Source organism: Haematobia irritans, chromosome 2, assembly GCF_050003625.1.
Source record: "Haematobia irritans isolate KBUSLIRL chromosome 2, ASM5000362v1, whole genome shotgun sequence".
Classification (NCBI taxonomy): domain Eukaryota; kingdom Metazoa; phylum Arthropoda; class Insecta; order Diptera; family Muscidae; genus Haematobia; species Haematobia irritans.
The window spans coordinates 18123622-18140216 of NC_134398.1; the positions used below are offsets into that span (position 1 = coordinate 18123622).

The 16595-nt window shown below is 26.9% G+C and overlaps 1 protein-coding gene across 1 annotated transcript in view; it reads right to left on the minus strand.

Moving 5' to 3' along the window:
- Ddr (discoidin domain-containing receptor 2) overlaps positions 1-16595 on the minus strand; it is an 817465-nt gene that overhangs the window by 648598 nt on the left and 152272 nt on the right. The window contains 1 exon segment of the mRNA XM_075294255.1: positions 4397-4628. Coding sequence (XP_075150370.1) covers positions 4397-4628 — 232 coding nt within the window.

The window sequence follows — 16595 nt, forward strand, 5'->3', positions numbered from 1 at the left end:
AATTTTTGATGAACTGTCTATAGAAAACAATTTTGACAAAATTTTCTATAGAAATAAAATCTTGACAAAATGTTCTACAGAAATGAAATTTTGACAAAATTATTTTGACACAATTTTCTATAGAAATAAAATTTTGACAAAATTTTCTATAGAAATAAAATTTTGTATAGAAATAAAATTCTGACAAAATTTTCTATAAAAATAAAATTTTGAAAAAAATTTCTATAAAAATAAAATTTTGACAACATTTTTTATAGATATAAAATTTTGACATAATTTTCCATAACAATAAAATTTTGACAAAATTTTGTATAGAAATAACATTTTTACAAAATTTTCTATAGAAATAAAATTTTCACAAAATTTTCTATAGAAATAAAATTTTCACAAAATTTTCTATAAATATAAAATTTTGACAAAATATTCTTTAGAAATAAAATTGTCACAAAATGTTCTATAGAAATAAAATTCTGACAAATTTTCCTATAGAAATAAAAGTTTGACAACATTTTCTACAGAAATAAAATTTTGACAGAATTTTCTATGGAAATAAAATGTTGAAAAAATTTCCTATAGACATAAAATTGTGACAAAATTTTCTTTAGAAATAAAATTGTCACAAAATTTTTAATAGAAATAAAATTGTGGCAAAATTTTCTATAGAAATAAAATTTTGACACAATTTTCTGTAGAAATAAAATTTTGACAACATTTTCTATAGGAATAAAATTTTGACAAAATTTTCTATAGAAATAAAATTTTAACAAAATTTTCTATGTAAATAAAATTTTGACAACATTTTCTATAGAACTAAAATTTTGACAAAATTTTCTATAGAAATAAAATTCTAATACAATTTTCTATAGAAATAAAATTTTGACAAAATTTGCTATATAAATAAAATTTTGACAAAATTTTCTATAGAAATAAAATTTTGACAAAATTTTCTATAGATATAAAATTTTGACACAATTTTCTATGGAAATAAAATGTTGACACAATTTTCTATAGAAATAAAATAGTGACAAAATTTTCTTTAGAAATAAAATTGTGAGAAAATTTTCTACAGAAATAAAATTTTGACAACATTTTCTATAGAACTAAAATTCTGACAAAATTTTCTATAGAAATAAAATTCTATAGAAATAAAATTTTGACAAAATTTGATATAGAAATAAAATTTTGACAAAATTTGCTATAGAAATAAAATTTTGACAAAATTTTCTATAGAAATAAAATTTTGTCAAAATTTTCTATAGATATAAAATTTTGACACAATTTTCTATGGAAATAAAATGTTGACACAATTTTCTATAGAAATAAAATTGTGACAAAATTTTTGCTATAAAATTGTGAGAAAATTTTCTACAGAAATAAAATTTTGATACAATTTTTTTATATAAACAAAATTTAGACACAATTTTCTATAGTAAAAAACATTTGGCAAAAAATTTCTATAGAAATACAATCTTGACAAAATTTTCTATAGAAATAAAATGTTGACAAAATTTTCCATAGAAATAATTTTTACTATAGAAATAAAATTTTGACAACATTTTCTATAAATATAAAATTTTTACAAAATTTTCTATAAATATAAAATTGTTACAAAATTTTCGAAAGAAATAAAATTCTCACAAAATTTTCTATAGAAATAAAATATTGACAAAATTTTCTATTGAAATAAAATTTTGAGAAAATTGTTTATAGTGATAAAATTTTGGCGAAATTTTCTATGGAAATAAAATTTTGACAAAATTTCCTATAGAAATAAAATTTGGCAAAATTTTCCATAGAAATAAAATTGTGACAAAATTTTCTATAGAAATAAAATTCTGACAAAATTCTCTATAGAAATAAAATGTTGACCAAATTTTCTACAGAAATAAAATTTTGAAAACATTTTCTATAGAAATAAAATTCTGACTATAGAATAAAGTTTTGACAAAATTTTCGATAGAAATAAAATTCTGACAAAATTTTCTATGTAAATAAAATTTTGACAATATTTTCTATAGAAATAATATTTTGACAAAATTTTCGATAGAAATACAATTTTGACACAATTTTCTATGGAAATAAAATTTTGACAAAATTTTCTATAGAAATAAAATTGTGACAAAATTTTCTATAGAAATAAAATTGTGACAAAATTTTCTATAGGAATAAAATTATCACCCAATTGTCTATCAATCTATATATATAAAATTCAAATTATGTTTGTTTATTTGTTTGTTTGTTTGTTTGTTTATTTGTATGTTCCGGGTTGTCGCGAAAACGGCTGAACCGATGTACTTGAAACTTTCAGAGATCGTGGGGGGCACTCATGTGCTGAAAATAGGGTACCTCATTTTTTGACATATGGTCGCGGAGAGGAACCTCCCCTTTGTCCGACTTTTTGAAAATTAGACCAAAGTTGACCGATTTGCTTGAAATTTTCATTGAAGATTGGGGTTGGCATCTAGACAAAGATCTGCTACTTTTTATTTCGATATTTGGCGGCAGAGGGGGGCCTCCCCTTTGTTCGACTTTTTTAAAGTACAGTGAAAAAACTAAAATTCTCTAAATTATCTGAGATTTACAGAAAACATGTGGTGAGGTTATGGAATTAATATGGGGTACCTGATGATTTCATATGTGGTTGGGGAGGGGGACCTCCCCCTTGCCCTTCTTTTTGAAACTTGGAACAAAATTATGCGATTTGCTTGAACTTTTCATTGAATGTTGGGGTTGGCATCTAGACAAAAATCCGCTACATTATTTTTCGGTATTTGGTCGGGGAGGGGGACCTCCCCTTTGCCGATTTTTTTGTTTGTTTTGAAAGTACAAACAAAACTAAACTCCCCCGACTGAAATTTTACGGAAAAAACGGGCTATGAAATTTATATCAGGTTCCTGACTTTTTAATAAAAATAAAAGGGCATAGGGAGACATCCGCTTCTCTTAAGTACATACAGAGAAACGGGGAGGAGGTCCTCCTCTAAAACTGCAAAAAAAAATTAAGTTTTCTTGAAATTTACAAAAGCAGTGGGGGGAAGGTTATGAACGAAGAGGCAACCTTCCTTGTCCCACACTTGAAGGAAAGTTTTAAGAATTTTCAGGAAAGGTTAGGGGTGCTATTCACTACGGTGTTTGTCGATATTGTATCGGGGAAAGGGACGTCCCTTTAAAACAATAGAGCAAAATTTAAACATCGACGATCTACTTGAAATTTACAGGGAACGTGGGAGGAGGTGATTAAATTTATACATGATTTTTAAATTAGTATATGATTTTTCGATATCTGGTTGGGGAAGGGGAAAATTGAAATAAACTTTGTCGATTTACTTCGATAGAATTTATAGGGACCATTGAGTAGTTGCGAAATTAATATAGGGTACGTGATAGTCCGATATCAGGTCGGAGTGGTGCGAAGGTGGGGAGAGGGTGCCCTTTTGTCCGTTTTTTTTCTTAAATTGAAAGTAGAGGGTTGTCCATAAATGGGAACTCGGTACAAAACTTTATGATTTTTGCACAGGCTTCTGCCAGACTTCTTTTTAGTAAAGAACCTAAATTTACATGAAATTGGTAGCCAACGTTTTAGCAAATGTTAATGTGGTACAATTTTTTACTACGTTTGCTTTTTCCGATTTATTGGATAATATAGTGCTTAATTTTCAGATTTGTTGAGGAAAAGGATACCTTTCCTTGACAAACCACACTTAAAATTCACAAGAAATATAGAAGATTGTCCAACTACTTGAATACAGAACATTATTAAAAAAATTTGGAGGAAAGGGTACACCCTCTCCCGCCGTATTGTACCTATAAACGAAAAATCAAGTAGTCCGATTTGTTTAAAAGAATTCAAATCATCGAATTTGTTTTCAGCACGAAGGATATAGTTGACTAAGTTAACGCAAAATGTTCCTCCAAATACGCTTCGGAAGGCGCAGCGAAGCGGGCCGGGTTACGCTAGTAGTAATAAAATTTTGACAACATTTTCTATAGTAATAAAATTAAAAAAAAAAATTCTATACAAATAAAAATTTGACAAAATTTTCTATAGAAACAAAATTTAACAAAATTTTCTATAGAAATAAAGTTTTGCAAAATAAGATTTTTGTTTGTTTGGTAGTTTTTGTAAATTTTCCCCAATTATTTGGGTTCGTGTGACTTATATTTGATTGCATTATATTACAAAAGAGAAACTACCTAATATTGACATATTCATCGAATTTACTATGGACTATTTATTAAGAACTTATTGAGCAAAGAAACGATTCTATTTTCACATATTTCCTAGAATATTATTGCGCTTTTATTCCATTATCCCATCATTACTCTTTATTCCACGAATCAATTTAATATTAATTAATTTCTATAGAAATATTTTAGATAAATAATTTCCATGTACCTCTTTTCCGTGAATGCTTTTCCATCGTTTCCAACCCTCCATGCCAGGTCGATAGTATTCAACTACATACGCTTCAGTATACTCCTGTCCCTGACCCCTGCCAAAACGTCCTTGTGTCCGTATACCTGTGAGCACATGGACCTGCAACAAATCAATTTGAAGAAATTCCTTGAGGCCACGTGAGACCATGTGTTTTGGACACCAAGCACCTCCGTTGTTGTCGACCTTCAATCTGTCAATTAAAATGGACAAAAATAAAGAAAGAAAAAAATGGGAATATTAATAAATATTTTGAAGAATCTGTATAAAAATAAAATGAGCATAAACAATTCACGTTAATATTAGCAAAGGTCTAAGACGCCAATAATTAAATGTCATAATCTTTATCAAGTATCTACTTAATTAGGAAATTTGGTAAAATTGGTTTTTCTAAAGAAATTTTATGAAAACATTTCTTTGCTATAGGAAATTTTACCAAAATTTTATGCTACAGGAAATTTTGTTAAAATTTTTGGATGTAGGAAATTTTGTCAAAACTTCTTTTCTATAGGAAATTTTGCCAAAATTTCTTGGCTATAAGAAATTTTGTCAAAATTTCTTTGTTACAGGAAATTTTGCCAAAATGTCTTGCCTATAAGAAATTTTGTTAAAATTGCTTGGCTATAGGAAATTTTTTTCAAAATTTCTTCGTTACAGGAAATTTTGTCAAAATTTCTTTGCTTCTTTGGGAGTTTATGAAAATTTTCTTTCTATATAAAATTTTGTCAAAATTTTATTTCTATATGATATTTTATCAAAATTTTATTTAATTTATAAATTAATGTTTCTCCAAGCTCGTGGTCTTTTTTTAAATATTTTATTTGTTGTTTATTGTTCAATATCGTAATCGAAATATTGGGAACAATAAATAAAATATTTAAAAAAAGACCTCGAGCTTGAAGAAACATTAATTTATAATTGTAGCAAAAGGTCGACCAAAAAACCGAATAAAAAACGAAAAATTTTCTTTCTATAGGAAATTTTGTCAAAATTTTCTTTCTATAACAAATTTTGTCAAAATATCTTTGCTACAGAAAATTTTGCTAAAATTTCTTTGTAAAGGAAATTTTATCAAAATTTCTTCGCTATAGGAAATTCTGACAAAATTTCTTTCCTACAGGAACTTTCTTCCACAATTTCTTTGTTATAGGAAATTTTTAAAAAATTTCTTTACTATAGGAATTTTGTCAAAATTTCATTGCTATAGAAAAGTTTGTCAACATTTCTTTCTATACGAATTTTTTTTACAATTTCGTTGGTACAAGATTTATTTTTTTAAAAATTTCAATTGGCAATTTCGTCAAAATTTCGTTGCTAAAGGAAATTATGTCAAAATTACTTAGTTATAAGAAATTTTATCAAAATCTCTGTGCTACAGAAAATTTTGTCAATATTTCTTGGCTATAGGAAATTTTGTCAATATTTCTTTGCTATAGGAAATTTTGTCAAAGTTATTTGCTATTGGAAAGTTCGTCAAATTTTTTTGCTCTAGGAATTTTTTCAACAAATTTTTGCTATACGAAATTTTGTTATAGGTTAGGTCAAAGTGGCAGCCCGATTAAATTTATAATTCTTTTCTACAGGAAATTTTGTCAAAATTTCTTTGTTATTGGAAACTCTGTCAAATTTCCTTGCTATAGGAAATTTTGTCAAAATTTCTTTCCTATAAGAAATTTTATCAAAATTTCTTTGCTACATTAAATTTTACCAAAATTATTTTGCTATAAGAAATTTTCTTAAAATTACGATAAAATTTCTTTGTTATAGGAAATTTTGTCAAAATTTCGTTGCTATAGGAATTTTTTTCAACAAATTTTTGTTATAGCAAATTTTTCAAAAAATTTTTCTGTAGGAAATTTTTTCTATAGGATTTTTTATCAAAATTTTATTTCTATAAGAATTTTTGTCAAAATTTCTGTTCTATTGGAATTTTTGTAAAAATTTCTTTGATATAGGAAATTTTGTCAAAATTAAATTCCTTTAGGAAATTTTGCAAAATTTTACTTCTATAAAAAGTTTTGTCAGAATTTTTTGCTGTAGGAAAGTTTTGTAACATTTTCTGATATAGGAAATTTTGTCAAAATGTCTTGGCTGTAGGAAATTTTGCAAAAATTTCTTTCTTAAGGAAATTTTATCAAAATTTCTTGGCTATAGGAAATTTTATCAAAATTTCTATGCTAAGGGAAATTTTATCAAAATTTCTTTGCTATGGGAAATTTTTTCAGGATTTCTTTTCTATGGGATATTTTGTCAGAATTTCTTTGCTATGGGAAATTTTGTCACAATTTCTTTGCTATAGGAAATATTGTCAAAAGTTTATTCCGTTAGAAAATTTTGTCAAAATTTCTTTGCTATAGGAAATTTTGTCAAAGTTTCTTTGCTGTAGGAAAGTTTTGCAACATTTTCTGCTATAGGAAATTTCGTCAAAATTTCTTGGCTACAGGAATTTTTGCCAAATTTCTTTGCTTTAGGAAATTTTGTCAAAATTTCTTTGCTTTAGGAAATTTTGTCAAAATTTCTAAGCTGTAGGAATTTTTTTCAAATTTTCTTTGCTATGGGAAATTTTGTCAGAATTTCTTTTATATAGGAAAAATTTGTAAAAATATTTATTCCTTTAGGAAATTTTGTCAAAGTTTCTTTGCTAAAGGAAATTTTGTCAAAATTTCATTGTTTTAGGAAATTTGTCAAAAATTCTTTGCTATAGGAATTTTTTTCAAAATTTCTTTCAAATAGAAAATTTTTTTTTCAAAATTTTTTTAAAATAGAAATTTTTTTCAAAATTTTCTTTGCAAATGGAAATTTTTTAAAAATTTCTTTGCTATAGGAAATTTTGTCAAAAGTAAATTCCTTTAGGAAATTTTGCAAAATTTTATTTCTATAAAAAGTTTTGTCCGAATTTTTTGCTTTAGGAAAGTTTTCCTACATTTTCTTCTATAGGAAATTTCGTCAAAATTTCTTGGCTATAGGAAATTTTGTCAAAACTTCTTGGCTATAGGAAATTTTGTCAAAATTTCTTGGCTATAGGAAATTTTTTCAAAATTTGTTGGCTATAGGAAATTTTATCAACATTTCTATGGTAAGGTAAATTTTATCAAAATTTCTTTGCTATGGGAAATTTTTTCAGAATTTCTTTGCTATAGGAAATATTGTCAAGAGTTTATTCCGTTAAAGAATTTTGTCAAAATTTCTTTGCTGTAGGGAAGTTTTGCAACATTTTCTGCTATAGGAAATTTTGTCAAAATTTTTTGGCTATAGGAAATTTTGCCAAATTTCTTTACTTTAGGAAATTTTGTCAACATTTCTTGGCTATAGGAAATTTTATCAAAATTTATATGCTGTAGGAAATTTTATCAAATTTTCTTTGCTATGGGAAATTTTGTCAGAATTTCTTTGATATAGGAAAAATTTGTAAAAATATTTATTCCTTTAGGAAAATTTGCCAAAGTTTCTTTGCTATAGGAAATTTTGTCAAAATTTCTTTGCTATAGGAATTTTTTTCAAAATTTCTTTAAAATAGGAATTGGTTTTCAATTTTTTTTTTAAATAGAAATTTTTTCAAAATTTCTTTGCAAAAGGAAATTTTTTGAAAATATCTTTGCGTAGAAAATTTTGTCAAAATTTCTTTGCTATAGGAAATTTTGTTAAAATTTCTTTTCTATAGGAAATTTAGTCGAAATTTCTTTGCTAAAGGAAATTTTTTCAATTTTTCTTTGTTATTTAATTTTTTTTTTTAAATTTCTTTGACAATTTTGTTTAAATTTCATTTTCATAAAAAATTTTGTCAAAATTTAATTTTTACAGAAAATTTTATAAAAATTTAATTTCTGTAGAATATTTTGTCGAAATTTAATTTCTATAAAATATTTTGTAAAATTTTCTCGTGTCCTTAGTGAATTTGTAAATATTATAACCTATATAGTGCCCTCAGTATATTTTTATTTACTAATTAATTAATTAAAGAGTCTTAAATGGCAAACAAAGTCCCCAATAGTAGCTCATATTAAATATCCTATCACTATGGCTGATTCATTGAATTGTTAGGAAGCATATTTGCAGGATTTGTACACTAGCATGGAAATATTAGCATATGCCTCTGTGTATGTGTATTCAACCTACAGAGAAAGAGAACCTTCATGCCAACTATTTATTATCATCTTTACTTCTATGTCCATAAATTCCCATTATTATTATCACCCATAAACATTGCTGTACTACGTTTATATACGCCATTTTCAACACTCTCTTTGTACGGGAGAGAGAGAGAGACAGAGTGGGGAATCATAACTGCCCGTCTATGGTACCTTTACCTATACACACACATATACAATATATAATCACCCTTTGGTGGATACCTTCCGGAGCCTAACTGATAGTAAAAGTAATAAGAATAACAAACAAATAAACAAAACGAGCAGAATTTTTATTTTACATGCGACCGTATATGAAGCCGTTTGCTGTATTCTTTCTTTTTTACAACCCACCGTGACCTAGATTTAAAGTCAACGTCATGACGATGGTGATGATGATGATGACGAGGACAACGGTGAATTTTATAGTTTTTATAGAAGCATATCATACCTTGCTGCATTATTCCATGCAATTCTCTTTGCCTCCCCCCTCTGAACATTCGTAAACACTTTGACACATATATGCATGTGATCATAAAAGGATAGTAACACATATACATGGGTAAATTGCAATGTATCCTTATAAACACATATGCATTTTAATGATAATATAAAATTATTGTTGTTTATATATCCTTCTAAATGTATGAGTGTATATATAGCAATTGAAATAAATGCTATGGGGTATATGAAGGGACTTTCTACGGTTGCGGACGGCCTTTAATAAATTAAGTACAGTGAAACCTCTGAAAGGTGGACACCCATGGTCGCCTAAAGTTTGTTCATCTTTGAGAAGTGTCCAGGTTTGAGAGGTTAATTTTAATTTGTTAATATATTCCAGACAACTGTCCATGTTTCGGAGGTGTCCAGTTTTCAGAGTGTCCAAGTTTGAGAGGTTTCACTGTATTGGGGATTATTATAATGACAACAGAATTTTACATGAATGTTGAAATTCTATATTAGTATTTTGGAAAATCTATTTTCGACTCATAATCTTTTTGGAAAAGTATTTGTTGTAAATTTGAAAAAAAAAACATTTAAAATTATCTTTTAAAAGTCCATTAGGCAAAGTCAATTTCTCTTTCGTATTTTAAGGACAAGAAATCTTTCTGCTCACGACAATATGGCTTTCAGTGTAGGAAGAACTTCCAAACAGTTCATTTTTCGTATTTTTATTAAATCCAGATCTAAAATTGGGCTGTTTCTTAATATAGCAGCAAAAAAATATAATAATGCTTTTTAAACGAATCCCCTAAACCCTCAACATTTTGTTCCTCTTCAAATGAAATTCTTAGTTTAAGCGAAAAATTTTAATTACACAATTAAATGTTTGCAAATATCCAAAAAAAAAATCAATATGTAGAAAAATATTCATTATTTTAAATTTATATTTAATTTTTTTTCTTCATTTCAGCAGGGATATGAATTTGTGCCGTTTGGAATTATCACTTCCAACGAAGTTATTTCGACAAGGTTTTACAAATTAAGACAATTATAACTTTTTCTTATATATATTTAAATACAAATTTATATAAACCAAATAACAAAATAAAAATTATGAATAACATATAAAAAAAAGCAATCTTTTCAAAAATATTTGATGACATTTTTTTTAATATTCCACAGAAATGTTTACAAAGTTTCCTAAAGCAAAGAAATTTTGACAAAATTTCCTATGGAAATACATTTTTCAGAAAATTTCCTATAATAAAGAGAGCAAAGAAATGTTTACAAAGTTTCCTAAGGCAAAGAAATTTTGACAAAATTTCCTATGGAAATAAATTTTTCAGAAAATTTCCTATAATACATAAACTATGGCAACATTTTCTATAGAAATAAATTTTTGGACAAAATAGCCTACTAAAGTAATATTTTTACAAAATTTCCTATAACATAGAAATTCTGACAAAATTTTCTATTCCAAAGAAATTTTGACAAAATTTCCTATATCAAAAAAAAAAAATCCCAGAGAAAAGAAATTTTAACAAAATATTTTATATCTCAGAAATTTTGGAAAACATTTCTAATAAGAAAGAAATTTTGTCAAAATTTTCTATAGCCAAGAAATTTAAAAAAAATCCTGTAGTAAAGGAATTTTGAAAAAATATCCTATAGCAAATAAATTTTGCAAAAATTTCCTATAACAAAGAAATTTTGACAAAATTTCCTACCGCAAAGAAATTTTGATAAAATTTGCTGTAGCAAATAAATTTTCCTATATCAAAGAAATATTGATAGAATTTTCTATACAAAAGAAATTTTTACAAAATTTTTTATAGCAATTTGGACAAAATTTCCTATGAGAAAGAAATTTCTACAAAACTTCCAAATTTTTACAAAATTTCGTATAGAAAACAAATTTTGATAAAATTTCCAACAGCAAAGAAATTTTGATAAAATTTTCAACAGCAAAGAATCTTTGCCAAAATTTCCCAAAGCAAAGAAATTTTGCCAAAACTTCCTAAAGCAATGAAATTTTGAAAAAATTTGAAGAAATTTTGACAAAATTTACTATAGCAAAGAAATATTTACAAAATTTTCTACAAGAAAGAAATTTTTACAAAATTTCCTATAAGAAAGAAATGTTTACTAAACTTCCAATAAGAAAGAAATTTTGACAAAATTTCGTATAGAAAACAAATTTCGATAAAATATCCAACAGCTAAGAAATTTTGATAAGATTTCAAACAGCAAAGAAATTTTCATAAAATTTTCAACATCAAAGAAATTTTGCCAAAATTTCCCAAAGCAAAGAAATTTTGAAAAAATTTCCAATAACAAATTTGACAAAGTTTTCTATAAGAAAGGAATTTTTACAAAATTTTCTATATCAAAAAAATTTTAACAAAATTTTTTCATAAAATTTTCAACATCAAAGAAATTTTGCCAAAATTTCCCAAAGCAAAGAAATTTTGACAAAATTTCCAATAACAAATTTGACAAATTTTTCTATAAGAAAGGAATTTTTACAAAATTTTCTATATCAAAGAAATTTTAACAAAATTTTTTTATAGCGAAGAAATTTTGACAAAATTTCCTATAGCAAAGAAATTTCTACAAAACTTCCAATAAGAAAGAAATTTTGAAAAAATTTCCTATAGAAAACAAATTTCGATAAAATATCCAACAGCTAAGAAATTTTGATAAGATTTCAAACAGCAAAGAAATTTTCATAAAATTTTCAACATCAAAGAAATTTTACCAAAATTTCCTAAAGCAAAGAAATTTTGAAAAAATTTCCAATAGCAAATTTAACAAATTTTTCTATAAGAAAGAAATTTTTACAAAATTTTCTATATCAAAGAAATTTTAACAAAATTTTTTTATAGCGAAGAAATTTTGACAAAATTTCCTATAGCAAAGAAATTTCTACAAAACTTCCAATAAGAAAGAAATTTTGAAAAAATTTCCTATAGAAAACAAATTTCGATAAAATATCCAACAGCTAAGAAATTTTGATAAGATTTCAAACAGCAAAGAAATTTTCATAAAATTTTCAACATCAAAGAAATTTTACCAAAATTTCCTAAAGCAAAGAAATTTTGAAAAAATTTCCAATAGCAAATTTAACAAATTTTTCTATAAGAAAGAAATTTTTACAAAATTTTCTATATCAAAGAAATTTTAACAAAATTTTTTTATAGCGAAGAAATTTTGACAAAATTTCCTATAGCAAAGAAATATCTACAAAACTTCCAATAAGAAAGAAATTTTGAAAAAATTTCCTATAGAAAACAAATTTCGATAAAATATCCAACAGCTAAGAAATTTTGATAAGATTTCAAACAGCAAAGAAATTTTCATAAAATTTTCAACATCAAAGAAATTTTGCCAAAATTTACCAAAGCAAAGAAATTTTGACAAAATTTCCAATAGCAAATTTGACAAATTTTTCTATAAGAAAGAAATTTTTACAAAATTTTCTATATCAAAAAAAATTTAACAAAATTTTTTTATAGCGACGAAATTTTGACAAAATTTCCTATAGCAAAGAAATTTCTACAAAACTTCCAATAAGAAAGAAATTTTGACAAAATTTCGTATAGAAAAAAAATTTCGATAAAATATCCAACAGCTAAGAAATTTTGATAAGATTTCAAACAGCAAAGAAATTTTCATAAAATTTTCAACATCAAAGAAATTTTACCAAAATTTCCTAAAGCAAAGAAATTTTGAAAAAATTTCCAATAGCAAATTTAACAAATTTTTCTATAAGAAAAGAATTTTTACAAAATTTTCTATATCAAAAGAATTTTAACAAAATTTTTTTATAGCGACGAAATTAAAAAAAAAATTCTTATAGGAAAGAAATTTCTACAAAACTTCCAATAAGAAAGAAATTTTGACAAAATTTCGTATAGAAAACAAATTTCGATAAAATATCCAACAGCAAAGAAATTTTGATAAAATTCCAAACAGCAAAGAAATTTTCATAAAATTTTCAACATCAAAGAAATTTTGCCAAAATTTCCTAAAGCAAAGAAATTTTGACAAAATTTCCAATAGCAAATTTGACAAATTTTTCTATAAGAAAGAAATTTTTACAAAATTTTCTATATCAAAGAATACGAAATACAAAATTTTTTATAGCGAAGAAATTTAAAAAAAAAATTTCTTATAGGAAAGAAATTTCTACAAAACTTCCAATAAAAAAGAAATTTTGACAAAATTTCGTATAGAAAACAAATTTTGATAAAATATCCAACAGCAAAGAAATTTTGATAAAATTTCAAACAGCAAAGAAATTTCCATAAAATTTTCAACATCAAAGAAAATTTGCCAAAATTTCCCAAAGCAAAGAAATTTTGACAAAATTTCCTATAGCAAAGAAGTTTTGATAAAATTTCCAACAGCAAAGAAATTTTGATAAAATTTTCAACAGCAAAGAAATTTTGCTAAAATTTCCTAAAGAAACGAAATTTTGACAAAATTTCCTATAGCAAAGAAAGTTTTACAAAATTTTCAATAAAAAAGAAATTTTTACAAAATTTTCAATAAGAAGGAAATTTTTACAAAATTTTCTATAAGAAAGAAATTTTTACAAAATTTTCTATTTTGAAAAACTTTAGAAAATTGGTTGCGTGATTTCAACAGGCGGACGGACATATCTAGATTGACTCAGAATTTCACCATGAACCAGAATACTGTCATATGCTTTATGGGGTGTGAGACCAATAGTTCGATGTATTACAGACAGAGTTGGCCTATCACAAACTGTGACATTTGCGACGGTATTATACGTATGCAAAAGTCGTAAAACTATTATAGAAAACCTAGAAATTCTGAACATTTTGTAATTTAGTTTGACAGCATTCGCTGTTAGTTTCTGCAGAAATTTGTGAAAATTTTCCCACGGTCAAGCCTATTTGCTTAGGTGGTACCGAAATTCCCGTTTGTGAGTGTGCAAAATACCTTGGGGTTATATTGGACAGGAGACTGAACTAAAAGCTAAGAAAGGACGAGAAAAGCCACTGATACCCTGTACTCGTGCAAAAGGCAATAGGGAAAATGTGGGCACTAAAACCGAAAATTGTGAACATTCCTAAGAATTGAAACGTCTTCGCACATACCATCTGCTTGGATATCATCGAGAATTTTGTTACTTTTTCTACGTTTGCAACTTTGCGACAGTCGCAAACCAAAAAAAGTTTGATTCAGACGGTTAATGGGAAGTTAGGAAAAAAACTTCTAATACAATAAAACAAACAGCAATTTGAAGATTGTTTTATTCTAAAAAGTTAATTTGCGTGTATGAATGCGTGTCTGTCACATATACATATATGCCTTACTTTATTCACTAGAATCTTTATAAGCGCCTACCACAAGGCCTCATTTAATGATTTTCGTAAAAGTAACTCCCTTCTTTTCCGACCATAGGAATTAATAAAGTTGGTTATAAAGGCTTGGGATCTACTACGTTCACATTCGATGAAGGGAATGCAGCAAGATGACAGAGACCAAGTTTCCTAGTTGATGTGGAGTTTTAATTGAACATTTTCAGTTCTAGTTCGAATATATCAGCAACATTGCAATGCGACACAAAATGCAAATGCGATCGTTATTTTCACATAAATTCATAATTTTATATACTTAATACTAACAAAAAAAAAAAAAATATTATATAGAGTAACTTATGACGAGATGATACCATATAAAATACAACAAGTATATACAGCCGTAAGTTCGGCCAGGCCGAATCTTATGTACCCTCCACCATGGATTGCGTAGAAACTTCTACGAAATACTGTCATCCACAATCGAATTAATTGGGTTGTGGTATCTTAAAACTTCTTAACATCGTTTTCTAAATTGTTAGTTAGTCTATACGTGGTATATATTAGAAAAAAAAGGTATGTATACACACAAAAAAAAAAATCACGAAAAATTGTCCAATTAAAATTGTGAATGAGTTTTAAAAAATATTCAATTAAAAATTTAATTGATTCAACAAATTTTTTTAATTGAAACAAAAATCAATCACAAAAATAATAGTATCAATTAATTTTTTAATTGGATCAATTAACTTTTTAATTGACCTTCAATTAATTTTTTAATTGATACTATCATTTCTGTGATTGAAGACATTTCAATTAAAAATTAATTGTATTAATTAATTTCGTGATTGAATCAGAAAAAAAAATTTTTGTGTGTCGGTAAGTCTACAAATAATTACGAATCGATATGGACTTTTGCACGGTACGTAGAGAGCCAGAATTGAAATATGGGGGTCGCTCATATGGGGGCTATATGCAATTATGAACTTGATATGGACCAATTTTTGTGTGATTGGGGATCGATTTATCTGAGGGCTATATATAACTATAGACCGATTTAGTTAGGCATGGTTGTTAACGGCCATATACTAGCACAATGTACCAAATTTCAACTGACTCGGATGAAATTTGCTCCTCCAAGAGGCTCCAAAACAAAATCTCGGGATCGGTTTATATGGGGGCTATATATGATTATGGACTGATATGAACCACTTTTGGCATAGTTGGTAAATATCATATACTACCACCACGCACCAAATTTCAACCAAATCGGATGAATTTTGCTTCTCCGAAAGGCACCGGGGTCAAATCTGGGGATCGGTTTATATGGGGGCTATATATAATTATGGACTGATATGATCCAATTCCTGCATGGTTGTTGGATAATATATACTAACATCACGTACCAAATTTCAACCGAATCGGATAAATTTTGCTCTTCCAAGGGGCTCCGGAGATCAAATCTGGGGATCGGTTTATATGGGGGCTATATATAATTATGGACCGATTTCGACCAATTTTTGCATTGACGTTTGAGACCATATATTAACACCACGCATCAAATGTCAACTGAATCAGATGAATTTTTTTCTTCCAAGAGGCTCCGGAGGTCAAATCTGGTGATCGGTTTATATGGGGGCTATATATAATTATGGACCGATGTGGACCAATTTTTGCATAGTTGTTAGAGACCATATACCAACATAAAGTACCAAATTTCAGCCGGATCGAATGAAATTTGCTTCCCTTACAGGGTCCGCAAGCCAAATCGGGGGATCGGTTTATATGGGGACTATATATAATTATGGACCGATGTGGACCAATTTTTGCAATTAGAGACCACATACTAACACCATGTACCTAATTTCAACCGGATCGGATAAAATTTACTTCTCTTAGAGTCTCCGCAAGCCAAATCTAGGGGTTCGGTTTATATGGGGGATATATATAATTATGGACCGATGTGGACCAATTTTTGCACAGTTGTTAGAGATTATATACTAACACTATGTACAAAATTTTAGCCGGATCGGATTAAATTTGCTTCTCTTAGAGGATCGGCAAGCCAAATTTGGGGGTCCGTTTATATGGGGGATATATATAATTATGAACCGATGTGTACCAATTTTTGCATGGTTCTTAGAGACCATATACTAACACCATGTACCAAATTTCAGCCGGATCGGATGAAATTTGCTTCTCTTAGAGCAATCGCAAGCCAAATTTGGGGGTCCGTTCATATGGGGGCTATACGTAAAA